Source organism: Gossypium raimondii, chromosome 2 (assembly GCF_025698545.1).
Source record: "Gossypium raimondii isolate GPD5lz chromosome 2, ASM2569854v1, whole genome shotgun sequence".
NCBI lineage: Eukaryota > Viridiplantae > Streptophyta > Magnoliopsida > Malvales > Malvaceae > Gossypium > Gossypium raimondii.
In genome coordinates, this window is record NC_068566.1 from 45,920,283 (window position 1) to 45,935,365 (window position 15,083).

The following is a 15,083-nucleotide window of genomic DNA, read 5'->3' on the forward strand; positions in this document are numbered from 1 at the left end:
ACCAAATGGGGAAATAACCCAATCACCCCAAAACGCAGCGCAGCAGTGGGCCAGATTGAAATAAAAATAAAATTATGGGGGTAGATTAAAAATAAAAGGAAACAGCGAAAAAAAGATCAAATTGTAATACGCTGCAAAATAAGGGGGACTGCGCACGCAATTAATCCATTCGAAGAAAATGCGCGGATCCTCCCCTTCGGGTCGGGTCACCGCGCGGGTCAATGAGTCTCAAAACAGCGACGTTTCGTCAGGGGTATTTAAACCCATTTGTTTCCAAAAATTCATTTCAGATCCCCCAAATTTAACAAAAAAAAATCTAAAACCCCTATTTCCTCTCAAAGGTCCGACCTTTGGGACTCTAAGGCCCCCTTGTTGCGCCGCCGCTCTGTTCGTCGCACGGCCACCGCCTCCGACGGCCGACGAACACTAGATCGGCGAGGGAAACCCCGTCTCGGTGAGTTCTCCTCTCTTCTCTTTATGTTGTTATATATATATTATATGTATATAAATAAAAGGCAAAAAAATAAAGAGAAAAAATCAAAGTATGCAAAAACGAAAATAAAGAGTCAGCAATCACCTTCAAATCTTGTTTTTTTTTATTATTTCTGAAAGTGTTAGTAAAAGAGGGGAAGCCCGAATCCCTTACAATGGTTTTGAATGGCTTTTTATAGCCATTTTACAATGTTTTTATATTATTTCTTGTCCTTTCTTGCAGGCCATTTGAAGGCGGTGGAGCAGGTGGGTAGAGACGTGATGGAGGCATGGAAGGGACGGTGGCAGGTGCGCCATTTGCGCTGACGGCGGCCGAAGTCAGAAGACCCTAGGTGCGGCGCACCTAGGGTTTGTTTTTGCTGTTCATTTTTCTGATTTTGTTGGGCTAGGGTTGTTAGGTTATTTGGGTGTTGGGCCTGTTGGGTTTTAGGTTTGTTGTAATGGGTAAATTTGGGTAGATTGGGCTGAAATGGGTTAGGTCAAAATGGGCCTGTACAACAATCTTGTAAGAATCGGGGAAGGAATTGTTCAAAAATGCAAAGGGGTTGCTTTGGCCGTGAAGACTTTAGGCAGCCTACTCTGTTCAACTAGGGTACAACATGATTGGGAACTTGTGAGAGATAGTGAGCTATGGAAGTTGAAACAGGAGGAAAATGACATCTTGCCTGCTCTAAAACTAAGTTATGATCATTTGCCCTGGTATTTAAAGCAATGTTTCGCCTTTTGTTCAGTTTTTCCAAAAGATTTTGAATTCAATCCTCTCTATTTGATCCCGTTGTGGATGGCAAATGGCTTTTTGCAATCACCATACGAAAATGAAGAGCCAGAAGATATTGGGAATCGGTATATACAAGAGTTACTATCAAGATCTTTCTTCCAACAAGTTGAAGATAAGTTTTTAACTTTCACCTTCAAAATGCATGATCTAGTACATGATCTTGCATTATCAGTAGTGCAAAATGAGGTGAATTCATGTAACCATTATTCAACTGGGAATGTTCGACATTTATTGTTTGATCTTTTGAAGCAAGATGGTTCCCAGTTGCCAAATAACTTGAGCTGTCTGCAATCACTTTTCTCATTAGATGAAGAAGGCAAGACTGATAGCGAATCTCTCATTGGCAAAGTCATCTCTAGGTCTAAACATTTGAGGGTGCTACATTTGTCTGGCTGCAGTTTTGAGCATTTGCCAAATAATATACGTTATTTAAAGCAGTTGAGATATTTGAATCTGGCCTACAATGGAAATATAAAGAGACTTCCAAATTCCATTTGCAATTTGCAGAGTTTGGAAGTACTTGACCTCGGTGGATGTACGAGAATTGAAGAGTTACCAAAAGACATAAGGTACCTGATTAACCTTAGAAAATTAATGGTAACAACAAAACAGAGACGTTTGCAAGAGAATGGTATATGTTGCCTAAGTTCTCTTCGGATTTTGGCCTTCTTTGAATGTGAAAATTTAGAAAAATTGTGTGAAGACATTCAAAACTTTACAGCCCTCCGAGAATTGTACATCGAAGAATGCAACAACTTGGTTTCATTGCCACAAGGTTTAAAATACCTAACTACATTAGAAAATTTGGCAATTGTAAATTGTGAAAAGCTTGATCTTACTATGGAGGAGTTGGAACTTGAGAGGAAAGAAGATGGTAGCCTTCGAAAATTGTGGATTGGAGGAGTGCCAAAGCTGGAGTCACTACCCCAATGGATCCTTCTAGGATCCACCAAAACTTTGCAGCACTTGTATATTGGAGAATTGGAGAATGTATCGAGGTTACCAACGTGGTTCCAAGATCTCACATCCCTTCAAAGTCTTTACATTAAAAATTGCCCAAAACTGTCGTCTCTGGCAGAAGGGATGCAACACCTCACTGCACTCAAAAGACTAATGATTGGAGGGTGTCCAAAATTAAGCAAAAGATGCATTGAAGAAACCGGTGAAGACTGGCCTAAGATTGCTCATGTCGTTGACATTATTGTGGAGTCTTGAAGGCCTCAATAACATATGATGAAAAGATAATGTAAGTCACCAAACACTAATCTATTTGATACAGACATCTTATTAACTTCTTAAAATACTACTTTATTTCTCATTAAGATAATTGAATTTTATCTACTCTAAAGCAAATAAAACTTCACTCATAATTAGTATTAAAATTTTACTCAAAATGTTAGTAAAAATATTATCTTGTACTTCAAAATTAGGTTTCTTAAAAGAAAATTGCATAATACTTCAACTTGATGTTCTGGTAGAGTTTTTCTAACAGAACTTGTATATCTATTAAAATGGCAGGTCAAATTTGATGATGTTGAAGATATTAAAAGACAATGATATGGTAGAGTTTGAATTGTTGGTTCCAATGTATATATGTTTGTAATTTGATTTGTATCAAAGAAAATGATGTAATAATTTTATTTTTTATGTGTGTAAGTGTAATCATGCTTCTTATTTATTTTGTTATAAATAAATACACTCAAAAAGTTTTGTTGCTACTAAAAAGTGTTTATAGGCCTGACGAACAACCATATTTTCCTATTCATGGTATGTGTTTTTTTTATCAACACAAAAGGGAGATAGCATTATGAATATCGAGAAGTGATTGTATGAAAGCGTGATTCTATATCATCCTTAATTATCCCTTTTAATAGGAGAATGACAAATCATATTTTTCTCCTAATTTTAGTATATTTTTGTTGAATTTGAATTTTTTAGGAGGAAAAATCTAATTTGCCATTCTCCTATTGAAAAGGGATAAAGATGATGTAGAATAACAATTTCATATAATTCTTTCCCATGAATATAATTTTAGATTTAAATAAATGTTAAAATGTTTTTATTTTGAAAAAAATTGAATTTTTTATCTAGAGCTTGAACTTCTACGCCTATTAAAAGAAATAAAGAAAATACAAATTTGGGATTGATATGAGTTCGAATATGACATGCATGTAAATTTACACGTTTAATTTTTAGTTAGGTTTTCAATAATTTATTTTGATTATTGTTACCTTTCATTGAAAATGATAACTTTTCTTAGTTTTAAAATAATATACAAATTTGAAATTATATATACTATAATGTTAATTTGAAAAATTTTAAAAAAGAAGAAGGTAAAACAACATGCATCAATTATAATAATAGTTCTTAATAAATAGGAAAGTTATTTAAATTAAAATAATAAACATATTTAATTAATAATAGTGATTAAAAATAATTGTTAAAATATAAAAAATTTTAAAACAAAACTACAATATATATATATATATATATATATTTGCCTAAACCAAACAAATGACATATAAATAAAAAGAAATAGTTTGAAGAGAGCTTATTTCACACAACTGAAATATAACCTTCCTAGCTCGGAGTTTATAAAACAGTCATTTTAAAACGCTTGTTTATCTTAGAAGAAACTTATTCTATTTTCGAAAAAACTCAAAATTAATAAAAAGAAAAGATTATATAAGTAAAACATTTTCCTTGTAACGGTGGCTACTTTTGAAAACTTAGTTAATTTCTAATTTATTGATTCTTCCAAAATTTATTTATAATCTAATAGCAGAGAAGTGATATTCAACTTAGTTTTAATTAAGAAAAATCAGGATTTATTTTGTGCATATTTAATTCTCAATCCATGTTCAACATCCTGAATTCAAATCAAATAATATGCACGCTAAATAAACCCAAAATCGAAGTCACATGCCACAGTTCAAATAAAGCGATTTAGCTCCAAAATAATAGAAATTTCATATGAAAAGTCTAAAAAACTTTCTAAATAAATGATCAAAACGATTTTGAGCCCTCCGAGTATCGCACTCGCATCCTAACCTGGTGGGTTATCTGTAATGATGAATAAAGGGGGTGAGCTTAAGAAGCTCAATATATGCCCAATCACAAGAAAATCAATGGGGAATAGTAAGCATAGCATACAAGATAACAATTCTTAGGATAAATACATTCGTATAGCAAATCACAATTTCACACTATCGGTTTACCAGAATAACACATCACTATAATGCTTTAGAATTTATAACTTTATATGTATGAATGAAAATGTAATTTTAGTTTATAAAAATAGGTCCTACCCCATCGCTACACACCACACTATGACTTCCACATAACTAATCCAACCTTTTAACTCCAGGTTGTGGATTAACACTGCTAGTTTGCAGATAAACTGTCACTTGTTATAGATACACAACATGATTGAAGATAAAAGCTACCACTGGGTTTGTAAAAATTGTGGGGAAACCACTAATATTTTTAGATAAAAACATTTGAAGACAATTTGCCACTTGATTTGTGATCGAACCACATATTTGATATTACTGCCATATTTGCAAATTAAAAAAAAATTTTGCCATTTGACTCATGAACAAACCACATTGTTTGCAGATTATTAAATTGTCATTCTTCCTTCATACATATCATCTCACCTTATACAATTTAGTATGACATGCTTTGAAATTGAATAAATCAATACTAGCAAGAATCATGCTTAACATGCATTCGTTCATTACTAGCAATTAACATGATTTACGTGTATTCGATTCAACACAAGCAAGAAACATGTTTTAACAAGTATTCAATAGGGTGGTGACAATATTAACACTAACAGTTTATCAGTTTTTCACAATGACAGTAGCATGTACTATACACTTCACATACGATATAGACTTAACACTTCAATCATTAAATCACAAATGCCAGAAAAATACAATATCAGTGACTTAATTGAACAAATAAAAACTCTAAAAATAATTCAGAACATACATAGGGACTAAACTGAACATAATGTAAATTTTTGGGCAAAACTATAAAATAGGGGTCACATGGCCGTTGGAGATGTTATATGCCGTGTGGAAGGGTTACATAGCTGTGTTGCTGGGCCTTGTAACAGGCTGTAGTCATGTGTCAAACGTTAAAATTACCCTATAGGAAGGATACTACCGTGTGGTTCACGAACTATACTAGGGTTTTTAGGGTACATGGTCATAATTTTGAGAGCATTATATATGTGTTGTGTTTGTCATAGCCCGAATATTACTCTTAGTGATATGAAACATTCTTGCATTAGGTCTTGCATTATATATGTGTTGTGTTTGTCATAGCCCGAATATTACTCTTAGTGACACATTCTTGCATTGTTAATTACTAGCAATTAACATGCTTTACGTGTATTCAGTTCAACACAAGCAGTAAACATGATTTAACAAGTATTCAATAGGGTGGTGACAATATTAACACTAACAGTTTTTCAATTTTTCACAATGACAATAGCATGTACTATACACTTCACATACGATATAGACTTAACACTTCAATCATTAAATCACAAATGCCAGAAAAACACAATATCAGTGACTTAATTGAACAAATAAAAACTCTAAAAATAATTCAGAGCATACATAGGGACTAAACTGAACATAATGTAAATTTTTGGGCAAAACTATAAAATAGGGTTCACATGGCCGTGTGAGATGTTATATGCCGTGTGGAAGGGTTACACGGCCATGTTGATGGGCCGTGTAATAGGCTGTAGTCATGTGTCAAACGTTAAAATTACCCTATAGGAAGGATACTACCGTGTGGTTAATGAACTACACTAGGGTTTTCAGGGTACATGGTCATAATTCCGAGAGCATTATATATGTGTTGTGTTTGTCATAGCCCGAATATTACTCTTAGTGATATGACACATTCTTGCATTAGGTCTATTTCATTTTTTGGAATTGTTCAACACATATATTCATTATTTTCAACTTCTACAAAAAGATGGAAAATTTTGCTTGACAATGTCCCTGAATTAATTGTGAAATTTTTATTTATTACATGTTGGGAGAGTCAAATTAAAAGTGTTAAAGCTATTAGATTTCAAACTCCCCAAATAAGTTTGGTTTTCTCTAAATTATATGAATCTTGTGATGATGCAAAGTCAAAGAGTGAAGCAGAGAGTTTGGTCAATGCACTTGGGAGTTTTGAGTTTTTACTTGATATGGTAATTTGATATGAAATTTTATTTGTTATAAATATGGTTTGCAAGAAATTGCAATCTAAGTCTATGTGCACTGACACCATCATAAAGCAATTAGAAGGTGTATTGTTATTTTGAAAAGTATAGAGATGAAGACTTTATTTCTAGTATGAATATTGCTAAAAGTATTGCACTTGATATGGATGTAGAGCCTACCCTTCCAACAAGGCATCGTGTTATTAGAAAAAAAATAATTTGATGAGAATAACCAAGAGGATGAAGAAATACGATCGGCTGATGAATTATTTAGAGCTGATTATTTTTTAGTTATTATAGACATGGCAATTACTTCTTTGAAGGGCAGATTTGAGCAACTAAAAACATTTGAAAATATTTTGGGGGGTTTTTGTTTGATTCAAACAAGTTAAAGTCATTGGATGGAAATGAATTGAGAGAATATTGTGCTACTTTTCACTTTACCTTTTCTCATGGCAATTCATAAGTTATTGATTTTCTCTGAATTGAAAATGTTGCAATTTACTTTACCGAATGAATTAATGTTAACCACTAAAATTCTTGAGTTTGTAAAAATCTGCAAATTGCTAACCGAATGTTTCAATTGCTTATAGAATTTTTTTAACGGTCCTTGTAACTGTGGCATTAATGTCACAAGAACGATTGAATGGTCTAGCAATTTTATCAATCGAGAATGATTTTTTTTGGAAAATATTGATGTTGATGTTATCATTAATGATTTTGTATCTTGGAATGCCTTAGAACCCCTTTTCTATAATTTTTTGGGTTTTTGTAGTTGATGACATAGGAGTAGGTTGAATGAAAATATATTTTTTAAAATTTTGTTAGAAAATATCTTATTTGCTTAATGTAATAAAATATATTATTTTAATGGAATTACTAGAATATGTTTTTATTTTATTGTATTATATTTTATTTTATTTTAAAACAGATTTCAATTTATTGTCTCGCCATGAATCTCAAAAATATCAAAAACGAATCTAGAAATTATAATTTAGATAAAAATATTATTTCAACTTCAAAAGGAATACTTTCAATCAACTTTCTCAAATTCGAAAATATAGAACTATTTTAAATTGGTGGAATTAGCCACAGCATAAAAGATAGGACCACTAAGGTTCAAACAAACCATTTTCAGACACATCAAACTATTCAAGTTTACGTTTATTGCTTTGCAAGTCAAGGTCTTCCTTCTATCTTTTGGAGCCCAGTCACCCACGCGGAAACCATTACTGTCTTCGTCCTGAATTTCTCCATTAAGATCATTCCACGAAACACCCTCAAAAAAGGTGGTGGGTCAGATTAAATTCCAAAGGTGCATGTCTTTCTAACTTTTCTAGGCTTTTGCATTGGGGTTATGCCACTTCCTTGGCATCTAATACCTTGGTATTCGAAAATTATTACTTTAATTCATACCAGAAACAATTACCATGGCTGAATCCTTTGCATTCGAGATCGCCGGACAAGTATTGGAGAAACTAGGGAGTGCTGCCTATGAAAGAATTAGCTTGGCATGGGGTGTTCGAGAGGATTTTGAAAAGCTTAAGCTGGCCGTAGCTGCTATCAGAGCTGTGGTCCTGGATGCTGAACAACAACAGGCTCGTACCCAGGAGCTCAGTCTTTGGCTACAAAGGTTCAAAGATGCTTGCTACAACGTGGAAGATTTGATAGACGAGTTCGAGATCCAAGCGTTGAGGAAGCTAGTCCTGGAACGGGGAAGCACTGGAAGGAAGGTACGCCATTTCTTTTCTGGCTCTAATCCTTGGGCATTTAGCTTTAGGATGGGCTATAAGATCAAAAAGGCTAACGAGATGTTGAATAAGATTGCAGCTGAAAAGGCCAAGTTTCATCTGACTGAAAAACATGAAACTAATGTCATACATCGTGAGAGGGAAACCTACTCCTTTGTTAAGACATTTAGTGTCATCGGTCGAGATGAAGCTAAACAACACCTACAAAACTTCTTAATGAATCCAACTGATGGGGAAGATATCCCTGTCCTTCCCATAGTTGGGATCGGAGGTATCGGGAAAACTACCCTGGCCCAATTGGTGTTTAACGAGGAGAGTGTGAAGTCGCATTTTGAATTGAGAATTTGGGTGTGTGTTACAGAGGATTTTGACATCAAACAACTGATGATAAAAATCATTAAATCTGCCATTGGTATGAACTGCAATGACATGCATAAGGAGGAATTACATAAAGTTTTGCAAGATTGTTTGAATGGTAAAAGATTTTTTATGGTACTAGATGATGTCTGGAACGAGGACAAGAAGAAATGGATTGAGCTGAAAGATTTGTTGTGTGGGGGAGCCCAAGGGAGTAGAATCATTGTCACAACTCGTATCCGCAATGTGGCTACAATCACAGGCACAACACCTCTGTATGATTTAGAGCATCTTTCTTATGACAATTGTCTATCATTGTTTCTTAAACTTGCCTTTAAAGAAGGTGAAGAGAAACAACATGACAATCTTGTAAGAATCGGGGAAGGAATTGTTCAAAAATGCAAAGGGGTTGCTTTGGCCGTGAAGACTTTAGGCAGCTTACTCTGTTCAACTAGGGTACAACATGATTGGGAACTTGTGAGAGATAGTGAGCTATGGAAGTTGAAACAGGAGGAAAATGACATCTTGCCTGCTCTAAAACTAAGTTATGATCATTTGCCCTGGTATTTAAAGCAATGTTTCGCCTTTTGTTCAGTTTTTCCAAAAGATTTTGAATTCAATCCTCTCTATTTGATCCCGTTGTGGATGGCAAATGGCTTTTTGCAATCACCATACGAAAATGAAGAGCCAGAAGATATTGGGAATCGGTATATACAAGAGTTACTATCAAGATCTTTCTTCCAACAAGTTGAAGATAAGTTTTTAACTTTCACCTTCAAAATGCATGATCTAGTACATGATCTTGCATTATCAGTAGTGCAAAATGAGGTGAATTCATGTAACCATTATTCAACTGGGAATGTTCGACATTTATTGTTTGATCTTTTGAAGCAAGATGGTTCCCAGTTGCCAAATAACTTGAGCTGTCTGCAATCACTTTTCTCATTAGATGAAGAAGGCAAGACTGATAGCGAATCTCTCATTGGCAAAGTCATCTCTAGGTCTAAACATTTGAGGGTGCTACATTTGTCTGGCTGCAGTTTTGAGCATTTGCCAAATAATATACGTTATTTAAAGCAGTTGAGATATTTGAATCTGGCCTACAATGGAAATATAAAGAGACTTCCAAATTCCATTTGCAATTTGCAGAGTTTGGAAGTACTTGACCTCGGTGGATGTACGAGAATTGAAGAGTTACCAAAAGACATAAGGTACCTGATTAACCTTAGAAAATTAATGGTAACAACAAAACAGAGACGTTTGCAAGAGAATGGTATATGTTGCCTAAGTTCTCTTCGGATTTTGGCCTTCTTTGAATGTGAAAATTTAGAAAAATTGTGTGAAGACATTCAAAACTTTACAGCCCTCCGAGAATTGTACATCGAAGAATGCAACAACTTGGTTTCATTGCCACAAGGTTTAAAATACCTAACTACATTAGAAAATTTGGCAATTGTAAATTGTGAAAAGCTTGATCTTACTATGGAGGAGTTGGAACTTGAGAGGAAAGAAGATGGTAGCCTTCGAAAATTGTGGATTGGAGGAGTGCCAAAGCTGGAGTCACTACCCCAATGGATCCTTCTAGGATCCACCAAAACTTTGCAGCACTTGTATATTGGAGAATTGGAGAATGTATCGAGGTTACCAACGTGGTTCCAAGATCTCACATCCCTTCAAAGTCTTTACATTAAAAATTGCCCAAAACTGTCGTCTCTGGCAGAAGGGATGCAACACCTCACTGCACTCAAAAGACTAATGATTGGAGGGTGTCCAAAATTAAGCAAAAGATGCATTGAAGAAACCGGTGAAGACTGGCCTAAGATTGCTCATGTCGTTGACATTATTGTGGAGTCTTGAAGGCCTCAATAACATATGATGAAAAGATAATGTAAGTCACCAAACACTAATCTATTTGATACAGACATCTTATTAACTTCTTAAAATACTACTTTATTTCTCATTAAGATAATTGAATTTTATCTACTCTAAAGCAAATAAAACTTCACTCATAATTAGTATTAAAATTTTACTCAAAATGTTAGTAAAATATTATCTTGTACTTCAAAATTAGGTTTCTTAAAAAGAAAATTGCATAATACTTCAACTTGATGTTCTGGTAGAGTTTTTCTAACAGAACTTGTATATCTATTAAAATGGCAGGTCAAATTTGATGATGTTGAAGATATTAAAAGACAATGATATGGTAGAGTTTGAATTGTTGGTTCCAATGTATATATGTTTGTAATTTGATTTGTATCAAAGAAAATGATGTAATAATTTTATTTTTATGTGTGTAAGTGTAATCATGCTTCTTATTTATTTTGTTATAAATAAATACACTCAAAAAGTTTTGTTGCTACTAAAAAGTGTTTATAGGCCTGACGAACAACCATATTTTCCTATTCATGGTATGTGTTTTTTTTATCAACACAAAAGGGAGATAGCATTATGAATATCGAGAAGTGATTGTATGAAATCTGTGATTCTATATCATCTTAATTATCCTTTTTAATAGGAGAATGACAAATCATATTTTTCTCCTAATTTTAGTATATTTTTGTTGAATTTGAATTTTTTAGGAGGAAAAATCTAATTTGCCATTCTCCTATTGAAAAGGGATAAAGATGATGTAGAATAACAATTTCATATAATTCTTTCCCATGAATATAATTTTAGATTTAAATAAATGTTAAAATGTTTTTATTTTGAAAAAAATTGAATTTTTTATCTAGAGCTTGAACTTCTCGCCTATTAAAAGAAATAAAGAAAATACAAATTTGGGATTGATATGAGTTCGAATATGACATGCATGTAAATTTACACGTTTAATTTTTAGTTAGGTTTTCAATAATTTATTTTGATTATTGTTACCTTTCATTGAAAATGATAACTTTTCTTAGTTTTAAAATAATATACAAATTTGAAATTATATATACTATAATGTTAATTTGAAAAATTTTAAAAAGAAGAAGGTAAAACAACATGCATCAATTATAATAATAGTTCTTAATAAATAGGAAAGTTATTTAAATTAAAATAATAAACATATTTAATTAATAATAGTGATTAAAAATAATTGTTAAAATATAAAAAATTTTTAAAACAAAACTACAATATATATATATATATATATATATATATTTGCCTAAACCAAACAAATGACATATAAATAAAAAGAAATAGTTTGAAGAGAGCTTATTTCACACAACTGAAATATAACCTTCCTAGCTCGGAGTTTATAAAACAGTCATTTTAAAACGCTTGTTTATCTTAGAAGAAACTTATTCTATTTTCGAAAAAACTCAAAATTAATAAAAAGAAAAGATTATATAAGTAAAACATTTTCCTTGTAACGGTGGCTACTTTTGAAAACTTAGTTAATTTCTAATTTATTGATTCTTCCAAAATTTATTTATAATCTAATAGCGAGAAGTGATATTCAACTTAGTTTTAATTAAGAAAATCAGATTTATTTTGTGCATATTTAATTCTCAATCCATGTTCAACATCCCAATTCAAATCAAATAATATGCACGCTAAATAAACCCAAAATCAAGTCACATGCCACAGTTCAAATAAAGCGATTTAGCTCCAAAATAATAGAAATTTCATATGAAAAGTCTAAAAACTTTCTAAATAAATGATCAAAACGATTTTGAGCCCTCCGAGTATCGCACTCGCATCCTAACACAGTGGGTTATCGTAATGATGAATAAAGGGGTGAGCTTAAGAAGCTCAATATATGCCCAATCACAAGAAAATCAATGGGGAATAGTAAGCATAGCATACAAGATAACAATTCTTAGGATAAATACATTCGTATAGCAAATCACAATTTCACACTATCGGTTTACCAGAATAACACATCACTATAATGCTTTAGAATTTATAACTTTATATGTATGAATGAAAATGTAATTTTAGTTTATAAAAATAGGTCCTACCCCATCGCTACACACCACACTATGACTTCCACATAACTAATCCAACCTTTTAACTCCAGGTTGTGGATTAACACTGCTAGTTTGCAGATAAACTGTCACTTGTTATAGATACACAACATGATTGAAGATAAAAGCTACCACTGGGTTTGTAAAAATTGTGGGGAAACCACTAATATTTTTAGATAAAAACATTTGAAGACAATTTGCCACTTGATTTGTGATCGAACCACATATTTGCAATTACTGCCATATTTGCAAATTAAAAAAAAATTTTGCCATTTGACTCATGAACAAACCACATTGTTTGCAGATTATTAAATTGTCATTCTTCCTTCATACATATCATCTCACCTTATACAATTTAGTATGACATGCTTTGAAATTGAATAAATCAACACTAGCAGTAATCATGCTTAACATGCATTCAGTTCATTACTAGCAATTAACATGATTTACGTGTATTCAGTTCAACACAAGCAGTAAACATGTTTTAACAAGTATTCAATAGGGTGGTGACAATATTAACACTAACAGTTTATCAGTTTTTCACAATGACAGTAGCATGTACTATACACTTCACATACGATATAGACTTAACACTTCAATCATTAAATCACAAATGCCAGAAAAATACAATATCAGTGACTTAATTGAACAAATAAAAACTCTAAAAATAATTCAGAACATACATAGGGACTAAACTGAACATAATGTAAATTTTTGGGCAAAACTATAAAATAGGGGTCACATGGCCGTTGGAGATGTTATATGCCGTGTGGAAGGGTTACATAGCTGTGTTGCTGGGCCTTGTAACAGGCTGTAGTCATGTGTCAAACGTTAAAATTACCCTATAGGAAGGATACTACCGTGTGGTTCACGAACTATACTAGGGTTTTTAGGGTACATGGTCATAATTTTGAGAGCATTATATATGTGTTGTGTTTGTCATAGCCCGAATATTACTCTTAGTGATATGAAACATTCTTGCATTAGGTCTTGCATTATATATGTGTTGTGTTTGTCATAGCCCGAATATTACTCTTAGTGACACATTCTTGCATTGTTAATTACTAGCAATTAACATGCTTTACGTGTATTCAGTTCAACACAAGCAGTAAACATGATTTAACAAGTATTCAATAGGGTGGTGACAATATTAACACTAACAGTTTTTCAATTTTTCACAATGACAATAGCATGTACTATACACTTCACATACGATATAGACTTAACACTTCAATCATTAAATCACAAATGCCAGAAAAACACAATATCAGTGACTTAATTGAACAAATAAAAACTCTAAAAATAATTCAGAGCATACATAGGGACTAAACTGAACATAATGTAAATTTTTGGGCAAAACTATAAAATAGGGTTCACATGGCCGTGTGAGATGTTATATGCCGTGTGAAAGGGTTACACGGCCATGTTGATGGGCCGTGTAATAGGCTGTAGTCATGTGTCAAACGTTAAAATTACCCTATAGGAAGGATACTACCGTGTGGTTAATGAACTACACTAGGGTTTTCAGGGTACATGGTCATAATTCCGAGAGCATTATATATGTGTTGTGTTTGTCATAGCCCGAATATTACTCTTAGTGATATGACACATTCTTGCATTAGGTCTATTTCATTTTTTGGAATTGTTCAACACATATATTCATTATTTTCAACTTCTACAAAAAGATGGAAAATTTTGCTTGACAATGTCCCTGAATTAATTGTGAAATTTTTATTTATTACATGTTGGGAGAGTCAAATTAAAAGTGTTAAAGCTATTAGATTTCAAACTCCCCAAATAAGTTTGGTTTTCTCTAAATTATATGAATCTTGTGATGATGCAAAGTCAAAGAGTGAAGCAGAGAGTTTGGTCAATGCACTTGGGAGTTTTGAGTTTTACTTGATATGGTAATTTGATATGAAATTTTATTTGTTATAAATATGGTTTGCAAGAAATTGCAATCTAAGTCTATGTGCATTGACACCATCATAAAGCAATTAGAAGGTGTATTGTTATTTTGAAAAGTATAGAGATGAAGACTTTATTTCTAGTATGAATATTGCTAAAAGTATTGCACTTGATATGGATGTAGAGCCTACCCTTCCAACAAGGCATCGTGTTATTAGAAAAAAAATAATTTGATGAGAATAACCAAGAGGATGAAGAAATACGATCGGCTGATGAATTATTTAGAGCTGATTATTTTTTAGTTATTATAGACATGGCAATTACTTCTTTGAAGGGCAGATTTGAGCAACTAAAAACATTTGAAAATATTTTGGGGGGTTTTTGTTTGATTCAAACAAGTTAAAGTCATTGGATGGAAATGAATTGAGAGAATATTGTGCTACTTTTCACTTTACCTTTTCTCATGGCAATTCATAAGTTATTGATTTTCTCTGAATTGAAAATGTTGCAATTTACTTTACCGAATGAATTAATGTTAACCACTAAAATTCTTGAGTTTGTAAAAATCTGCAAATTGCTAACCGAATGTTTCAATTGCTTATAGAATTTTTTTA

The 15,083-nt window shown here is 32.6% G+C and overlaps 2 protein-coding genes across 2 annotated transcripts; both read left to right on the top strand.

Annotated features, from left to right (window-relative positions):
* Window positions 1-293: 293 nt before the first annotated feature.
* Window positions 294-2,995, top strand: LOC105789166 (putative disease resistance protein RGA3). The gene is made up of 3 exons (XM_012616429.2): window positions 294-454; window positions 716-2,516; window positions 2,789-2,995. The coding sequence occupies exon 2, from the start codon at window positions 977-979 to the stop codon at window positions 2,483-2,485; it is 1,509 nt and encodes a 502-aa protein (XP_012471883.2). The 5' UTR covers window positions 294-454; window positions 716-976; the 3' UTR covers window positions 2,486-2,516; window positions 2,789-2,995.
* A 4,807-nt stretch (window positions 2,996-7,802) lies between these two features.
* On the top strand, window positions 7,803-10,916 carry LOC105789733 (putative disease resistance protein RGA3). The gene is made up of 3 exons (XM_052627661.1): window positions 7,803-7,818; window positions 7,923-10,499; window positions 10,772-10,916. The coding sequence occupies exon 2, from the start codon at window positions 7,934-7,936 to the stop codon at window positions 10,466-10,468; it is 2,535 nt and encodes an 844-aa protein (XP_052483621.1). The 5' UTR covers window positions 7,803-7,818; window positions 7,923-7,933; the 3' UTR covers window positions 10,469-10,499; window positions 10,772-10,916.
* The last annotated feature ends 4,167 nt before the right edge of the window (window positions 10,917-15,083 follow it).